The following is a 16,494-nucleotide window of genomic DNA, read 5'->3' as shown; positions in this document are numbered from 1 at the left end:
ACTTATATACCTTAAGGAACGGGGCAATAAGGCAAACCCAACTGTGGTACCTTAAGTGATTTTATACGATCGGTAGTAGACACCTTTTAACCGAAGTAGGTTTCTCAGACCTATGTAGGTAAATATGTTTCTTCGACGGGACAAAAAGGTAAACTCTACTATCGTACTAAAAAAACCTTAGACCGGAATGAAATGTAACACAATGAAGTAAATGCTTTTCGCAGAAGCATATTTCCTAGACTTATTTATTTGTATTTTTGTTCGGGACCAAAATACAAACTTAGCTGTGACGTTGGAAATATAATTAATTCGAACCATAAATGTTCCTACACATGATATAAGAGTCAGTTTAATATCTGATACTCTTAAGCATGAAATAATATATACCTCATTACATTTAAAAAATGTTATAAGACTCCATCATAATACTAAGTGATTTTAACTATTATAAGAACATCGATTTAGAAAATCGTGTTATCTTTTGCTAATATAATACAAAATTGGGGTAAATTTGTATGTAATACATACATTGAACTGAGAAGCCTAATACAGTCAAAAAGCGTCTGCTTCCGGTGCTTCTATTCCACTTCGGTTATAAGGGGTGAAAGCAAAATCGTAAAATCCACCTGTGCTTAGTCTTCAATAGTCAAACGTTTTTCGAAGAAATGTGTGAAAAAACCTACGGCTACGCGGGTTCACACAAAATGTTTTAAACTGTTTTGAGGGAATACAGTACAAGCTCATTTGCATATTGATACTGCCTCGTTGGAAAATTGAAACTGTGACCTCTTGGTTACAAAGTCGCGGACTTACCCCTTGGCTACTGTGAACATAATATATCCAATATACAGTGTGAGTTAAAAGTATGGATACACTCTGTTCCGGAAATTCAAAAAAATCCTGCGTGAATCTATACAGCGTACCTACGGATATTGCACGTTTCTACAACACGCTTGTATATTGTCAAACTGTCCTGGGACAGCAATTTGTACATCTGATATAAAAAGCACATGTTAGTAAGTTTTAGCTTTTAATTGCTTTACATAATTTAATTACTAATGCTACTGTAACCTTACATTAAAAAATTGCCCCCAAAACGCCAACTTTGGGGAATTAGTTCGCTTTTGTTTCCTAGAAGGTATCCTGAGTCTCATTTTCTATCTTTGTCCATTGCAGGTTGAAAGGATCCATACATGCTGTTAACTTAATTAACTTTTGTTAAGAACTTTCAAATGAGGTGTCCCTTAATGGAACTTTACATTTAAAATTTTGAGCCGCTTCTCCGAAATCCCATTTTGGGGAAATGGGTGAAGTTGTAACAGTGACTAAAAAAGGTGTCTCTAATTCCATTCCTCCATCTTTACCCATAAAAAACTAAACAGAGTGTATACATACTTTTAACTTACACTGTATAAACATGCTATCCACCAGAAAACAATATACCGGAAACATTATCGAAAGTATGAAATGGAGTGTTGTATACTTGATTAGACCTTACTAATCGTTATGAATTTGGAAGTGTTCATTTACACTTAAAATAGACCTCAAAGTAGAGGTCAAAACACTACGTGGGTGGTTACAAAAGAGCAACAACCTATAAATAGAAGTGTGCCAATCAGATTAAAAGTTGCACTGTAAACGGATTTATGTGAGTGGTGAACAAACAGGATTTAGGACCGAGAACTTGAGAGTATTCCTCAGACATACTTCCCACATTCACTGCAACAGTTACTTCCTCGTCCCTTCTCGACCAGTCAGTTTGTGAGTAGGCATACAATCACTACCGATAATTTCTTGTTTCAGTCTTTGGTATTCAAATACGTAGCCACAATATTATTATCATTACCAAAGCTAACAAGAAATAATCTATAACAGTAAAGTAACGTAATTTGATCAATTTAATTTTGTTCATTTGCTTTTAAATAAACACTGTATTGATTTATATTTAAAATGATAATGTAAACCAACAGATACAACTTTATAAGGTAACAACATTTTAATAAAGACATTTTTTGTTTTATTTTAGAGAAGTTTCAAATAAATTTGGTTTGATAATATAATACATAAAGTAAAAACCTTGTAATACGAAATCAGGCTTATTTTATGTTGATATCTAAATGTATAGTAAAATATCAAAGATGTTTTAATCGAACATATATTTAAAACAGTAAAGAGTTATCATAAATAATTTTTATTGTTCTGAATTTTAGACTTCTTTAAACGTATCATATCTTCACCTCTGGAGTGTATTGTTATTAGTCACAGATAATGATTGTCGTTACCAGCCTATAATTTTTATAGGGATTCTGTCGTAAGCAGTGTCGCTTGCAACAAGGCTACTATATTAATATATTAGTGCTTACTTATCATAATAAACTCTAATCTACTGTTACACGTTTCCTTAAACATCAACAAGTCCGTACTGTCAGACTGCTATGGTAGTGTAATATAACAAACAGTACGGTGGTAATCTGTAATTTAACTGTAGTGTGTCATATTTCTACTGGCTAAAAATTCCAGTTTTATCTCTGTCAATGCAGGGAACTGTAAAGCATTACTTCAGTGCTGACGCTGCGTACTAAAGAATGGCCTACTTGTTATTTGATATAGCATAGACCTTATTGATCAGATAAATATGGATTAAAAGAAGGAATTCAGAAAATTGGATCGGATTTTAGGCAGATTGGATACCTCCAGTTAGTAATAAACAAGTTAAAACGAAACAGAGGAATCATCTCTAAAATAAATATGCGCCGGGTTTATCGGAAAAATATAAGAATGGGTGAAAGTTCAACATTAGAACCGCATTTAAAACATACCTAAATTTAGACAAAGTATTATAAAATAAAAGTTCCAAAAAACTGTGCTTACAATATAAAATGTATTTATGAAAAAGGGCAAGACAAAAAGACGATTAAGCGTTAGGATAAAAGAGTGGAAACAAACTCGAGTAAGGGGCTGACAGATTTTAAAAAATCCACATCATTGTTGGTCCAAAGATTACCGTATGAATTGGGATGAAGTGAGTATAATACATAGAGAATCTCGTTTTTTTCAAAAGGGAATCAATCGAGAGTTCAAATATTAAAAAATCGGACTAACCGGTCAGTCGAAATTAAAGTCACTTTGATTGCTAATTCTGAAACTATAAAAAGGAAACCTAAACAATTAAACAAATAATACATTTTCAATAAACCAAAGGTGTGTTTAGTTAGTAATCCACCTGAGAAATATATAAGATTTTAGATCTCAAAACAAAGTGTTTACAATTTCTTCTATCAATAAACAATATCAAATGTTCGGAATAATTCCAGTTTTTTCAGTATATCCCAATTTAAATATTAAACTTAATTATAATGCTGTAAAGTCATTAAATGATATAAACTATATTGGATTTACGATAGAATTAAAATTTAAATTTCCTTATGTATATATATATATATATATATATATATATATATATATATATATATATATATATATTGTATCTATAACATTAGATCATGGTCTTCAATCTTGTTTAGTCGTAACAAGTACTAATATAAGTTTATTATTAATTATTATTACTACCACACTAGACATATTATGGCAATTTGGAATGGTGAAATCTAAAATAAAAGACAATCTTTCTATTATAAAGCAGGTCGTTATGATTCATATTTAAATTTCGTAGAATAAAATAATAAGAAAATGCTGAAAATTTAATATAATAGTACTTTTTTCTAATAATTACATATTGGTTGAAACATTCTTCCTCTCTCGTGATTTCACACATTCAAATAACTTTTAATATTCAAATTAAAATAACGTCAAAGTATCAACAGAATAAATGCGTTTTAAAACAAATTGTAAGCTCAGAAACCACACTTAAGATTAAGTTTTATTAAAGATTAAGAATTATACTAAAGAATTTTTAAGACATGTAAATTAAAATTAAAGTAACTCCTAAGAGAAAATAAGCTATTCAGTGGAAGAATATATTGAATATAATGAAGAAGTTAATTATAAGACAAAATAAATGTATGTTATGTACGATGAACAATAGTTTATAATATAAAAATGTTAGAATTACGTTAAACCTATATACTGTTATTTGTTACAGATGCAAAATAAATAAACTATATTGGCTCTATATTCAATTCTGTAGGTTTATGTAAAAGTTACAAGACAAACATGGGTGGACATTTCATTAATCGACGGACGGGCAGGACTTAGGGAGTGAGAGTAAAAGATCATAAATAAACACAAAATAAAATCTAATCTAAATGATCTTTTGACAATGGAACTATTTCCTACACATTATGAATGAAAATCGTCACTGTAATATTGTTGTTTTCAGAGTTTTAAATTTAATTTGAACAACAGACCTAAGAGATGTCTCGACTTGGAGTGGTACGGTGGTTGCCCAACCTGGAATACAGTGGCAACGGTTCAGCCAACACGACTAACAGCCTTGCAATGTTTTCACCAACTGCCAAGGAAGAATGGATCCAAGCAGATGTTATCATATCAGCCTGTGTCATCGCCGTACTTCTAATACACGCTCACTTCTGCCAACTGTCCAAAGTGGTAAGTCTACAGTGAGGTTAAGAAGTATATTTTTTTAAGTATATCGGTGTTTTAGAGATTATATAATATCTTGTATTTGCGTATTAAGCTAAAAGAAAGTTTGTAACTACTCTCAGGGAAATCGGGTGTCTCAGACCTCCATCGTAGGTACAGCAAGTGTTAGTGCTGGAGGTAGACGATATAAAACTAGGGCCTGATATAGACACAAATAAATATAATGGGATTTAGCAAAAAAAAAAAAACAAACAAAACAAATCTTTCATACACTGATTATTAATTAAAATGTACTAATATAATAAATTAACCAGATACTTTAATATGCTTTGTATATTTTAATACTTTCCTTCCCTTTTGCTTTTTTAATATTGAACCGACAATGGTTTATTTGAAATAATGACATGATTGCATTACATACGTTAAGTGACACGTTATAACAGACTAAAACATCCTTTATTATTTTCCTTACGTATAAAAAACAATGATGATTTCAACAGGCGTTTTTACTTACCAAATATGTTTTAGCAGAAGCAACGTACTATAGCAGTTTTCATTTCTGTTGACGTATTGAAATAATAAAGTTATTGCTTTATACATAAGCTATTTTGAAAAAGGATGCAGAGTAAAAATTTGTAGGAATGCCTTTATTGGGCCCTAATGGATTATATTGTTTTGTTATATTATTTTCTTTTTTTGTAATAATGATAATATGGAAACATTGCCAACGTTACGTCGTTACGTATTTTCCAAAGTAGGCCATGAACGTACCTTGTAAATATGTGCTCAAACAATGTTTTATCGGTATTATAAAAATTGTTACTTTCCAAGTCCTGTTGTGCCAAAATCGGCAAATAGGAAATATTTTCATACTATTCTCAGAAGGTATTTTTAATTCACTCGCTTATACGTTTAAAATTACAATGAATATAACAAGTAGCTTAAGTAATATTAGCATAAATCAAAATTCTGGTACAATTACACTGTATTGTTTGAAAAAATATTGTTCCAGCTGCACAAATCAAAAGGTATGTTTTATAGGATTATATGAAGTGATTTAGTGTAGAAGTAATTTAAATCATGAATAAAATGTATTGTCTTATTTAACAGGGCGTGACTACTCTGCTGGCCCTATTGAGTCTCGCGGTATCTCTTCTGATCGCTCCATTGGTTGGCAGCATCCTACTAGTGTTCGCTATTTACCGTCAGGTGGTCATTACTGTACTGAGAGCCACTGTCGGCCATCACTTCTCTGGCCTGTTATTCGGCACTGATGCATTCTGGGCCCTCGAAGATGACACATCTCTCTCCGTCATTAACATACTGGCTCTGGCAGATTTCAGCTTTATTGTTTCCGCTTCAACTCAAGGTACTAGATTTGTTTGTTAACCTTCTAACACATAGAGTGCTGTTTGGGCCTAGGAGAATATGTGTATTGCTTGCTGAAGAACATAACTGATGTTAGTATCTATTTATCATTTTCGTTGCAACCCTTAAGGATCCCATGATCTTCCTTTCTAAGTTATCCGATTAATCAAATAAAATTTATAAACATGTCGTATTTAGTGTTTTCAAGAAAATTAATTGTTAGTTCTGAAAATACGAGCATCTTATCTACCAACTCTGTTAGTGACGACTGTTCGAGGACAGAGACGTCCACTAGCATTTAATTTGAGAAACAAATGATTTTGGTAGTTTAATACTTAAATATAGAGAGTAATGCCTACAATAATAACATTAATGTAATAAACATACTAAATTCACACTGGTTGAAATCTCAAATGTTTATGTGGCGCTTTCATTATTGCAGATGATGAGCCCCTCCAGACCATATCTGAGCTCATCCAAGACCGTCTTTTGACTTCACCTGTTCCCTTTCCTAAGCTTATGTGGTATAGAAAACAGTCATGCCTCGGCTACTTCTACTGGGAAAGCCAAAGCAGCATCAACATTGCAGACCACATCCGCTGGATGGACATCGAAGATCAGGGAGATCGAACAATTACTGAACAATCTTTGAAGAACTTCGTATCTTCAGTGACAAACTCTAATCTACCTGCTAATCATGCCGCAGGTTGGGAAATACTCGTCGGGCGGTATCCTATCAAACCTTCTTCAGATCTTCTGGATGCAATGGAGAATGGCGGATGGATAACAAAGTCTTGCGCCGGAGTTCGTTATCCGGTTTTGTTCAGGGTCCATCACAGCATTGGAGATGGAATCGCTTTGGTAAATCTGCTGTTAGATTCACTTGGCGACCCTTGCACTCGCTGTAACACTCCTATCCAACAATTTCGCTGCACTTCCCCTACTTTTGATAGGAATTTCGTTAGACCCAAGACTCCTACGATATATGAAGAACCTGAGGACAGACCTATTATTTCATCATGGCAAGAATCTGATATTCCAAAATCATCTTCTTGTGAATTTAAGTCTATTTGTGTTGATATTCCAGCAGAACCTAGTGCACTTTTAAAAAGAAGTACCACGTTTGACTTCAGTGAATGCTCGTCTATGAATTATTCCAGAGACAACAAAATGCATGGATTAAGATCTAGTGTAAGAACTGCTTGCAAAAGAGTTTTGAGTTTCATCGATGAAACGAAAGAATTTAAAACTAAACTTAGTCAAACAGAAATGAAAGACTTCAATATTGTTGTTAATGATCGACCTAGTGGAGAGTTTTTAGATCTTATCAATAGCGCGACAATGCTGGAAGATCCTTACACGCAGGTAGAAGAAAATGAAAACAGAATTATTCAGTTTTTACTGAAAAAATGCACAGCTGGTCTCTGTATGTTCGTAAACGTAATTTGTAAATTTGTGAAATCGTTGGGAGCTCTGATACGTCAATGGTCTGTCCTATTATTTATACCGGCATCGTTGTTGAATCAAGCCCTCACGCAAACTCAAGACAGTAATCTTTTACACGGCCCAAAATTATCCGGCCACAAGGTGGTAGCTTGGTATTTCGAACAGCAAGACAACTCTGACCAGCTGTTGATGTCGATGATCAAAAGAATCCGGGCAAAAACAGGAGTTCGCTTCTCGGACGTGTTGCTGACAGCAGTTTCTGCGAGTTTGGAGAAGTTCTACGCGCAGAGCAACGAAGTGCCACAGTTCATCACAGTGGTAATACCAGCAAGGCTAACACCTCCACCGTCAACACAGGCTTTGACGAAGGTGATAAAAACGAAAAATTTCTCAACCAAAGTAACAAAGATAACGGAAAATACTGAAAGCAGTCTGGAAAACAAATTTTCAGTAGCTCTTCTACCTTTGCCGATTGCCAACAATAGTTCAAACCAATTAAAACTCTTCACTAAGCTGCGGCAAGTCCGGAAACACTGTGATTTACTCCGAAATTCTCCTGACTACCTGGTGAACTACTGGCTGTTGAGAGTAGTGGCCACCCTGTTACCCACGTGGCTGCTGCGACCGATGATGCAGAGCACTCACAGCACCCTCGTGCTCAGTAATCTCCCCGGACCCACCAGGCTCACTAAGCTGGCCGGCCACACGTTGCACGACCTTGTCTTTTGGGTCCCCAACAGGACAACCACAGGTAACTAGTATAGCATCGCACATGCCATTATTGCTATCTGTGCTACTTACATATCATATATATCTAAAAAAAAGGAATTAGGGATTTTGCACCGTAGTGGTTAATATAAGTAAAACTATTTCCAGAAATTCTGCTGTTGGGGATTGCAATTAGGCAGATTTCAAATAAACCCACTTAGATATGTTTATAATATTAACGTATTTAAAATAGACAAAGTATTTAATATTCGCTTGTGTTATTGAAAAAAATAACTACTTTGTGAATAGTTTGGTTGTTTATCAAATATATACAATCCACAAAACGGTAATCGTGGGTTTATTTTAGACTTTGAAGTAAACCATCCCTACTTTGAATTGTATAGGGAGAAAAAATAATATTACTTCTTTGTGGTTTTGGAACTTTTGACTATAACTTTGTAGCGTTTTGCAGGGGAATGAGAAGATAATTAAGGTGTCCTAAAGATTGAACTGTATATTATAGTAAGAGGATTATATTTATAAACGCACTCATTAAATAGTTAATTTTCACTCTACGTATTTGAGCTTAGCTTGTCACATAAGAGCTCATAAAACTTAAGTCACTTTCGGAAGGATAATTTAGTTTTATAACCTTCTTGACATTTATGCCGGAAGAGAAGTAGCAGGGATATTATGTTTCATGTCCATTTGATGTGTTGAATGTATGTTACGCAGTGTTTCTAACTTATGCGCAAGTGTTAAAAACCATATTGAGCTACGCTTACCGGTTACAACCTAGTCTGAATGTCAACCGGGCACTTTTTTGACTTGAGATTCTGTACCACGCGTCCTAACTCCTCCTCAGTCTCCGGAGGTAGCTCCATAGAAGAGACTGTACCCACAATAACAAAACTCTGGGGTATGGTCCATCGAATGACGGATCGGATGAAGCTACGGACGAAAAATGTGTAAAACTAATTTCTACCATCAATGGATCTTTAACTATTTCATTTATAGTCTTGATTTTCGATATAAATGTTTTTTATGGTTTCATTGAGTATTGATAATTTTCCAAACAGTTTTGGAAAATGTTCTCAATTTCTGAGTCTACTTTCAATGTCACCGGCTCTGGCAGCTTTAATAGTTTTTCTGTAATTTCTTTTAAATTTTCTGTACAAAGCTTAAAATTTTCGTTGTTTTTGAAAATGTTAAATTATAAAATTTTATACGTTTACGCAAATCACGAAGCTCACTTGTGAACCACAAGCATCTCTTTATTTGTGTTCGTTGTTTAGTTTTTTTAAGGATAAGTGATGTCTAAGTAAAAGAGTAAACGGTCATGATAGGCATTAAATGTGTCTCTAAAGTTTAAAATCTGCTAAGAACTGCAATGATTCTTTAATGAAAAACTGATTTAGTAGTGAAATATTTTCATTTCTAAAATTTCGTTTGATTTTGAGTGGAAGATTATGAAATTCAGGGGTACAGTCCCCGATGACGATCTCCTGTGCAAAATGGTTAGAGACAGCCGCATTAGGTACAGAGACCAAGACGTTTGGAGTGTTGATAATAAGAAGTTTGTATAATCAGTGTTGCTAACTTATGCGCAGGTGTTGGAGTAACCGTGTTGAGCTACGCTGGCCGGTTACAGCTTGGTCTGATGGCTGACCGGGCACTCATCGCCTGTCAACAAGACACACAGCTGATCTTGGACGGTGTGGCCACAGCTATACAACAGATGGACCAACTGTCTTCTCCTCAAGACACCACTCATGTACCGCCGGCTCAATAAACGCTTTTTACTTACTTTCTCACGCATTCTATAATAACAGTTCTATTTTCTGTTGATACAATACCCGGTCCAAAACTCCATTGTTTTTCCACTCAGAAAACTAAATATTGTATCATATGTAGATGGAAAACATTTCTGAGACATTTAAGAAAGAAAAAAATAAATTTCAACAAATTAGATAGATTTTTACTCAGCTGTCAAATATACTTTATTGCCTAAACATTAAGGGCTAGCCTGAACATTATTGCCGAAGCCTATCACTCGAGGGGCTGAAAAATTAAATGTTTCCTATCCGTACGATATCTCGAGAACAAACTAACATAAATGTGTTAATATTAAGCATAAAGCTTCATTTCTAAAGGGGGGACATCGAATTCTATGATAGTGCCATGCTACTCCATGGGGTTTGGCTGAGCGTTATTAAACAGTTTTACATTGGTCTTAGAAAATTATAGGATAGATAAATGTGTAAACAGACTGTGACTAGAATCGTATGTATTTAAAAAGTAACACAGTAATAGCATAATGAAGGGCATACTCGTAAATGTATGTCCACAATTAAAATTTCTAGAGTTGGGCCTACCAATAAAATTTAGTTGAAACTAAGGTATTTAGAATGTTTATGAGTTTAGAACTACGGTATTTACAGAGCGATTGTCTCAGTAGTTTCTCAATAAAAATTATGATACCAACAGAAATTTTGAGTATTTCAATTAAAAAACTTTTCTTGCTGCACTCGGGAACTTGGGCACGTATTTTCTCAAGGGGTGGTTAGAGACATCTGAACATTCATGTAAGAATCCCTTTAACACCTCTCTTGAAGAATCAATAAGTAGAACGTAACGGGAAATGCAATGCATTCTAAAGTTAAGTTGGGTATGAAACGAAATGTTATGCATTCAAAGTACATTTGCCAAGCAGTGACAGTATGTCTACAGTATGTGTATGTGATCATCCGCAGGCTGATGAAATCAACGAAAAAAACGAGCTATTTTTGGTAGGTGCGCAAAGTGATCATGATACAGGATATAATCTAAACTCTTTGTTTTTCTTGAGACTGTTAGATTTTATAAGAGATAAAATATTTAAATTCTTTACGAGAAGCTGACTGAAGTTTGAGGTACAATATGTCTCAGTTTCAACTCCATCAGAATCGGTAAACGATGCAGGATGTTTGGAGTCTGGTAACGTGATTTATGAAGTAAGATAGCCATATCCTACAAACTGGGAATATATATATATATATATATATATATATATATATATATATATATATATATACTATAGCACTTGCGGCTTAGCACGCAATTTCTCTGGAACAGAGTCCATGTATTTTATTGAATGTCTCCAACGATTTCAGTAATGCTTGAAACTATTCTAAACAAATTTGGATGAATCAGAAGGTCGAAGTCCGTAGGTTTCTGAAAACAATTATGATGCAATACTATGATATAATCTACTGTATGATGTCCTATAACATTTGTAACTGGAAATAGATATATATCACGTATACTGGGTGTCCCAAAATTACAGGACCAAACTTCACCAAATTGTTCAGGAGGTCAAACTGAACGAAAAATGGCATATAATGTATAGTCCAATCTAGCTTCGTTTACCTTAGATCGGCCATTTTGTTTTTGTACATACAAGTAATTTATTTTGAATACGGGTTTACCGATTTTGTTGAAACTTGGCATAAATATTATAAACATGAACATAAGTTGTAAAAAATTAAAACAATTTTGTTATATTTGAAATATTAAAACTTAAATAACTTGAAAACCAACCGTTTTTTAATGGCCGCCATTTTGAAAATACACATAAGATTTTAAAAAATATTTTTTTTACAACTTATGTTCATGTTTATAATATTTGTGCCAAGTTTCAACAAAATCGGTAAACCCGTATTAAAAATAAAATTAATTGTATGTAAAAAACAAAAGGGCCGATCTAAGGTAAACGAAGCAAGATAGGACTATACATTATATAACATTTTACTCCGGTAAAACAAGGATGCAACCTCGGAATGAAAGATAATAAGCTAAAAATTTCCATACGTCTTTATTTTGATGGTATAAAATTTACCTAAAAAGTCTCTTATAATCACGTGTACGCGACTTAAGATATTTAAGGTCAAAGGTCACGAAAATCAGATTTTTGCAAATATCTCGTTCCCCTTCCGCTAAATGACTTTGAAAGTGGTTAGAGAAATTGTAGAACGGAAAATTGTCTTCAACTTTTGTCCGAAGTAATTTTATGAACGTTCAACTGTTTTTGAGATACAACGCAAAGTGTAGGGGACCGCTTACCTGTATATACGATAATGCGAGGTCAGCCAGTAGAATTCAATAAATAAATTAGCTATATTGTTAATTATTCACTTACTATTAATATTATTATTTAATAATATTATTATTCTTATCATTATTATTAAATTTGTATTATTATTTATGATTTAATATACCATATTTATAGATATTAATTATAAATTATATATTCTATAAATAATACTTATTTTATTTTACCAAACACACAATATTAAAAGAAATATTTCAAATGAATTTTAATTATATATTTATTTATTGATCCAATAATCAATTTATTAAAATTACAAATATAAAATATGTTTTTTTTATTATTAATGATTAATATTTTTGTTTTAATTTTCTTCTTTTTCATCGTCTTCTTCTTCTTCCTCTGGCTGTTCAATATCGGATTCATTATCATCATCTTGTTCACTGAAGTATCAGAATAGAAAGATTCAAGAATATCAGGTGCATATTCACTTTCTTCATTGAAATCATCTGAAGTTGATGAAGCGTTGATTCATGATTGTCCATTACACTGCCCACAAATTAAAGTGCATCGCAGTACTGATTTCCTGCATCCGCAAGTAGAACCGCAACCTTTCTTGCAATTGCAAAATATTGTATTCAGCAGTTCTTCTGGTGCTGGTGGTAATAATGTTGTTATTGATTCCAGGAGTTCATTTTGCAGTACCCAGCCGAATTCCTGGGGTTCTAAATTATTTCCCAACCAGATTTGGGTTTGATAATAGACACAAAGGATATGCTGACGAGCTGCTGTACTTGAAGGTGGAAGACTTGATAACTGCACTGGTTTGTTGAGTCTTGTTGATTTGATAAACTGGGTGCATCCAAAGGAGTCTATATCGTCTTCTGATTTTGGAACATTATACGTTGCTAAGAAAATACGTACTCCATTTTCAAATAATTCTTGTACAGAGCAGTTTTTTTGTTTAAATAGTTGAGCTGATTGATTTAAATCGTGATTTTTTTCGAACATTTTAATAAACGATATTTTACCTTTTTTATAAAGCGCATAAGTCGTATCACATCCACTAAACGCATGTAAAAATAATATGTGTTTCTTAGAATGAGGGTATTTATCAAAACTTTTCGATGAATACAGTTTTGTCTCCACATTACTCTTACCCATTTTTTTGAAAAAAAAATCTTGTTGAGGTGATTGAGCACGTTATCGTATCAAGATAACTAGCAAATCAATATCTTCTCCTACAATGACAGAAGTTTTTTTTAACTTCAGACTCTGCAATAGCTGTTTCTACAATGAGAACATCAGCATCATCTCTGGCCTGTTTTGTAGTGATATTGACAGTTTTTAATTTGTTGATAAGCATGTCTATAAACGAATACTAGCTGGAAAAAGCACGTTGAATGAAATTCAGCTGATGTGTAAGGATCTGAAATCAGACATTCTCGTTGTAACAGAGAACGGTTTCAACAACGAAAACCTTGAACTATGCAAAATTCCAAATTATAAATTGGCAGAAGCGTACTGTCGCCAGACCTCCAAAGGAGGTGGTGTAGCAATTTTTCTGAGACAAAATTTAGTTTTCACAAAATTTCCAATCAAAGTAACGACCGCGAAAGATTTCGAAGTAGTTGGGATCAAAGTACAAACTAACAGGTCAACATTAATTGTGATAGGGATTTACAGGTCTCCCAGCGGAAATGAAGATCAGTTTTTTTTTTCAAAATTCGAAGCGTTACTCACTGACCTGACTAACCATCAATACGATTACGTCTTGATGGGAGATCTCAACGTGGATGCGATGGACAGCAACCATCCATCCACCAAACGACTAGTCGATCTGCTGAGGTCATTTGGCCTTGAACTGTTGGTCAAAACTCCAACGAGAGTGACGGCCAAAAACACAGACGGCTATTGATAATATCATTACGAACATTTAAAATGTTACAGTGTCGGTGGTCAACACAGCTATCTCGGAATACTTTGGCCAAGAGGCTGTCATTAGTGGAAAACAAACCGCGAGAGAACCAAAAACTATCAAAACAATAAGAGACACAAGGCCAGAAAATATCGCTCTCCTCAACGCTTCCCTTTCAAAAGAAAAGCGGAATTTTCTAAATTTGTCACATCCCGTAGAACAGCAGTTCCAAATTTTCAATGAATGTTTGAGTTTCCACCTCAACACCTGTGCCCTACAAAAACGGTTAAAGTTCGTCCAAAGAAGGTAAACAATATTTGGATCACCAAAGGTTTTCTGGTTTCGAGAGAAAAACTCAAGTTTTTCTCCGAAATACACAACAAATCAGCCAATGGAACAGTTCAAAATCTTTTTCGAAATTATAAAAAAATTTACAGAAAGGTGATCCAAGCTGCAAAAGCATATGATGTCTCAAAATCAATTATTTCTTCAAAAAACGTTTCCAAAACTGTATGGGGCATCATTAACAATAAACATCAAGAATTTAAGCAAATCACAGTCAAAATTGGGGACACACTTGTGAGTGATGCTTCTAGGGTTGCCGACGAGTTTAACGGCGTTTTTGCGTCTGTAGCTTGTGGACGGGGCCCTCTTCTATCAATGCCACAGGGGAACCCCACGCGTAGACAGAGTCCAATAGCCTCAATGGCTCTGCCTCCCGTAGTTGAGGAAGAGCTCGATAGAATCATTCAAGAACTCCCAGCCAAAAAATAAAATGATCTAGAATTGAGATCCATGTGGTTAATAAAAAATGCTCAAGGCATATTGTAAAACCACTGACTCAATTAGTCAATTTGTCTTTTAACTCAGGAGTTTTTCCCTCACTCCTAAAAATTGCAAAAGTGCATCCGATTTTCAAGAAAGAAAACCCCTGTTCAATAAATAACTACCGGCCCGTCTCAATTTAAGCAATCTTAAGCAAAATATTTGAAAAACTTTTTCTAGCGAGAATGCTTTACTTCTTAAATAAAAACAACCAGCTTTCTGAACACCAAATGGATTCAGGAAAAATAAATCGACAATAGACGCAGTGGTGAGTCTGGTTGATATGGTTGTAGAGGGGCTAGAACGTCAGGATCACACATTAAGTGTGTTCCTTGACCTTTCTAAAGCATTCGACTGCGTTGACCATGAAATACTGCTTGACAGACTACAATCTCATGGCATCAGAGGCGTGCCGCTCTTATGGCTTAAATCATTTTTAAGTCAGAGAGCTCAAGTGGTTCAGATCTCAAACCAATTTTCCAAACCAATGCAACTGAGTTATGGAGTCCCCTAGGGATCTATACTCAGCCCAATCCTTTTCCTGTTGTATGGCAACGACGTACATTCATCGCTGCTGCATGGGGAAATCGTGCAGTATGCTGATGACACGACTCTCTGTTTCAGAGATAACTCACAAGAAGGTTTGGAACTACAAACCTTTGTCGATATCAACAATTGTGTTAAATATTTCAACAGCCTCAACCTTCAAACAAATTCTTCGAAATCCAACGTGCTAAATTTTGCACTGCGCCCATTGGACTCCCAATGTGGGTCAGCTGTCATGTTGGCAGATTCCATATTGGAAGAAGTCTACTCCGCAAAATTCCTTGGAATACTCCTCGATCGAGGGTTGACATAGAATAACCACATTGACCATGTGTGTACCAAACTGTCCTCAGGAATATATGTTTTGAGGTCCTTGGCCCGGTATTGCCCCAGTAAGGTATTGATTGCGGCATATTATGGGCTAATTCACTCTCACCTTTCCTATGGGGTGGTGGTGTTGTGGGGGGCCTGTGCAGGCAATAATTTCCTGAGGGTGTTCAAATTACAAAAAAAAACTATTCGTACTATCGCAAAGTTGAATTTCAGAGAGTCGTGCAGGACAGCATTCAAAAATTTGATACTGTTGACTTTGCCCAGTCTCTACATTTTAGAAACATCTTTGTTCTGTTTGTCTAAATGTGCCCTTAACAGGGGACGTGACATACACAGGTATGAGACTAGAGGCAGAGATAACTACCGAACTGGAAGACACAGAACGGTAGTTTATGAGCACTTGCCTTCGCAGGCAGGTGTTCACTTCATCAACAGATTGACAAATTCTATGAAAAACGCCTAAACGCCCAAGGCGTCAAAAGCTCGTCTTAACCGCTTTCTGGTGTCAAAGGCATTCTACAGCGTTGACGAGTTTCTGGCATTTAACTGGGAGACCGCCCAATTCGATAACTGACTCCAGCGCTGTAAGTGGGTTGAAATTGGCGAAGGATGATTAAGACTGGAATGTATGACAAATTATGCAAGTTTGAATGTGGTAGTTGTGTGGTATGAGAGTTTAAAATTTAGAAATAATTATGAC

At 34.7% G+C, this 16,494-nt stretch overlaps 1 protein-coding gene across 1 annotated transcript; it reads left to right on the top strand.

Moving 5' to 3' along the window:
- The first annotated feature begins 1,642 nt into the window (after positions 1-1,642).
- On the top strand, positions 1,643-9,896 carry LOC124354164. The gene is made up of 5 exons (XM_046804424.1): positions 1,643-1,761; positions 4,340-4,569; positions 5,674-5,932; positions 6,374-8,128; positions 9,696-9,896. The coding sequence occupies exons 2-5, from the start codon at positions 4,375-4,377 to the stop codon at positions 9,875-9,877; spliced, it is 2,391 nt and encodes a 796-aa protein (XP_046660380.1). The 5' UTR covers positions 1,643-1,761; positions 4,340-4,374; the 3' UTR covers positions 9,878-9,896.
- Positions 9,897-16,494: the final 6,598 nt, after the last annotated feature.

Source organism: Homalodisca vitripennis, chromosome 2 (genome assembly GCF_021130785.1).
Source record: "Homalodisca vitripennis isolate AUS2020 chromosome 2, UT_GWSS_2.1, whole genome shotgun sequence".
Classification (NCBI taxonomy): Eukaryota; Metazoa; Arthropoda; class Insecta; order Hemiptera; family Cicadellidae; genus Homalodisca; species Homalodisca vitripennis.
The sequence above is the reverse complement of the archived record's forward strand: the minus strand, read 5'-3'. Positions and strand labels throughout refer to the sequence as shown.

Excerpts from the sequence above, each read along its gene's own strand:
- LOC124354164 (XM_046804424.1), top strand. The coding sequence starts at position 4,375 with ATGTCTCGACTTGGAGTGGTACGGTGGTTGCCCAACCTGGAATACAGT. Across the intron at positions 4,570-5,673 it reads TCTGCCAACTGTCCAAAGTG|GGCGTGACTACTCTGCTGGC; the intron begins GTAAGTCTACAG and ends CTTATTTAACAG. Across the intron at positions 5,933-6,373 it reads TGTTTCCGCTTCAACTCAAG|ATGATGAGCCCCTCCAGACC; the intron begins GTACTAGATTTG and ends TCATTATTGCAG.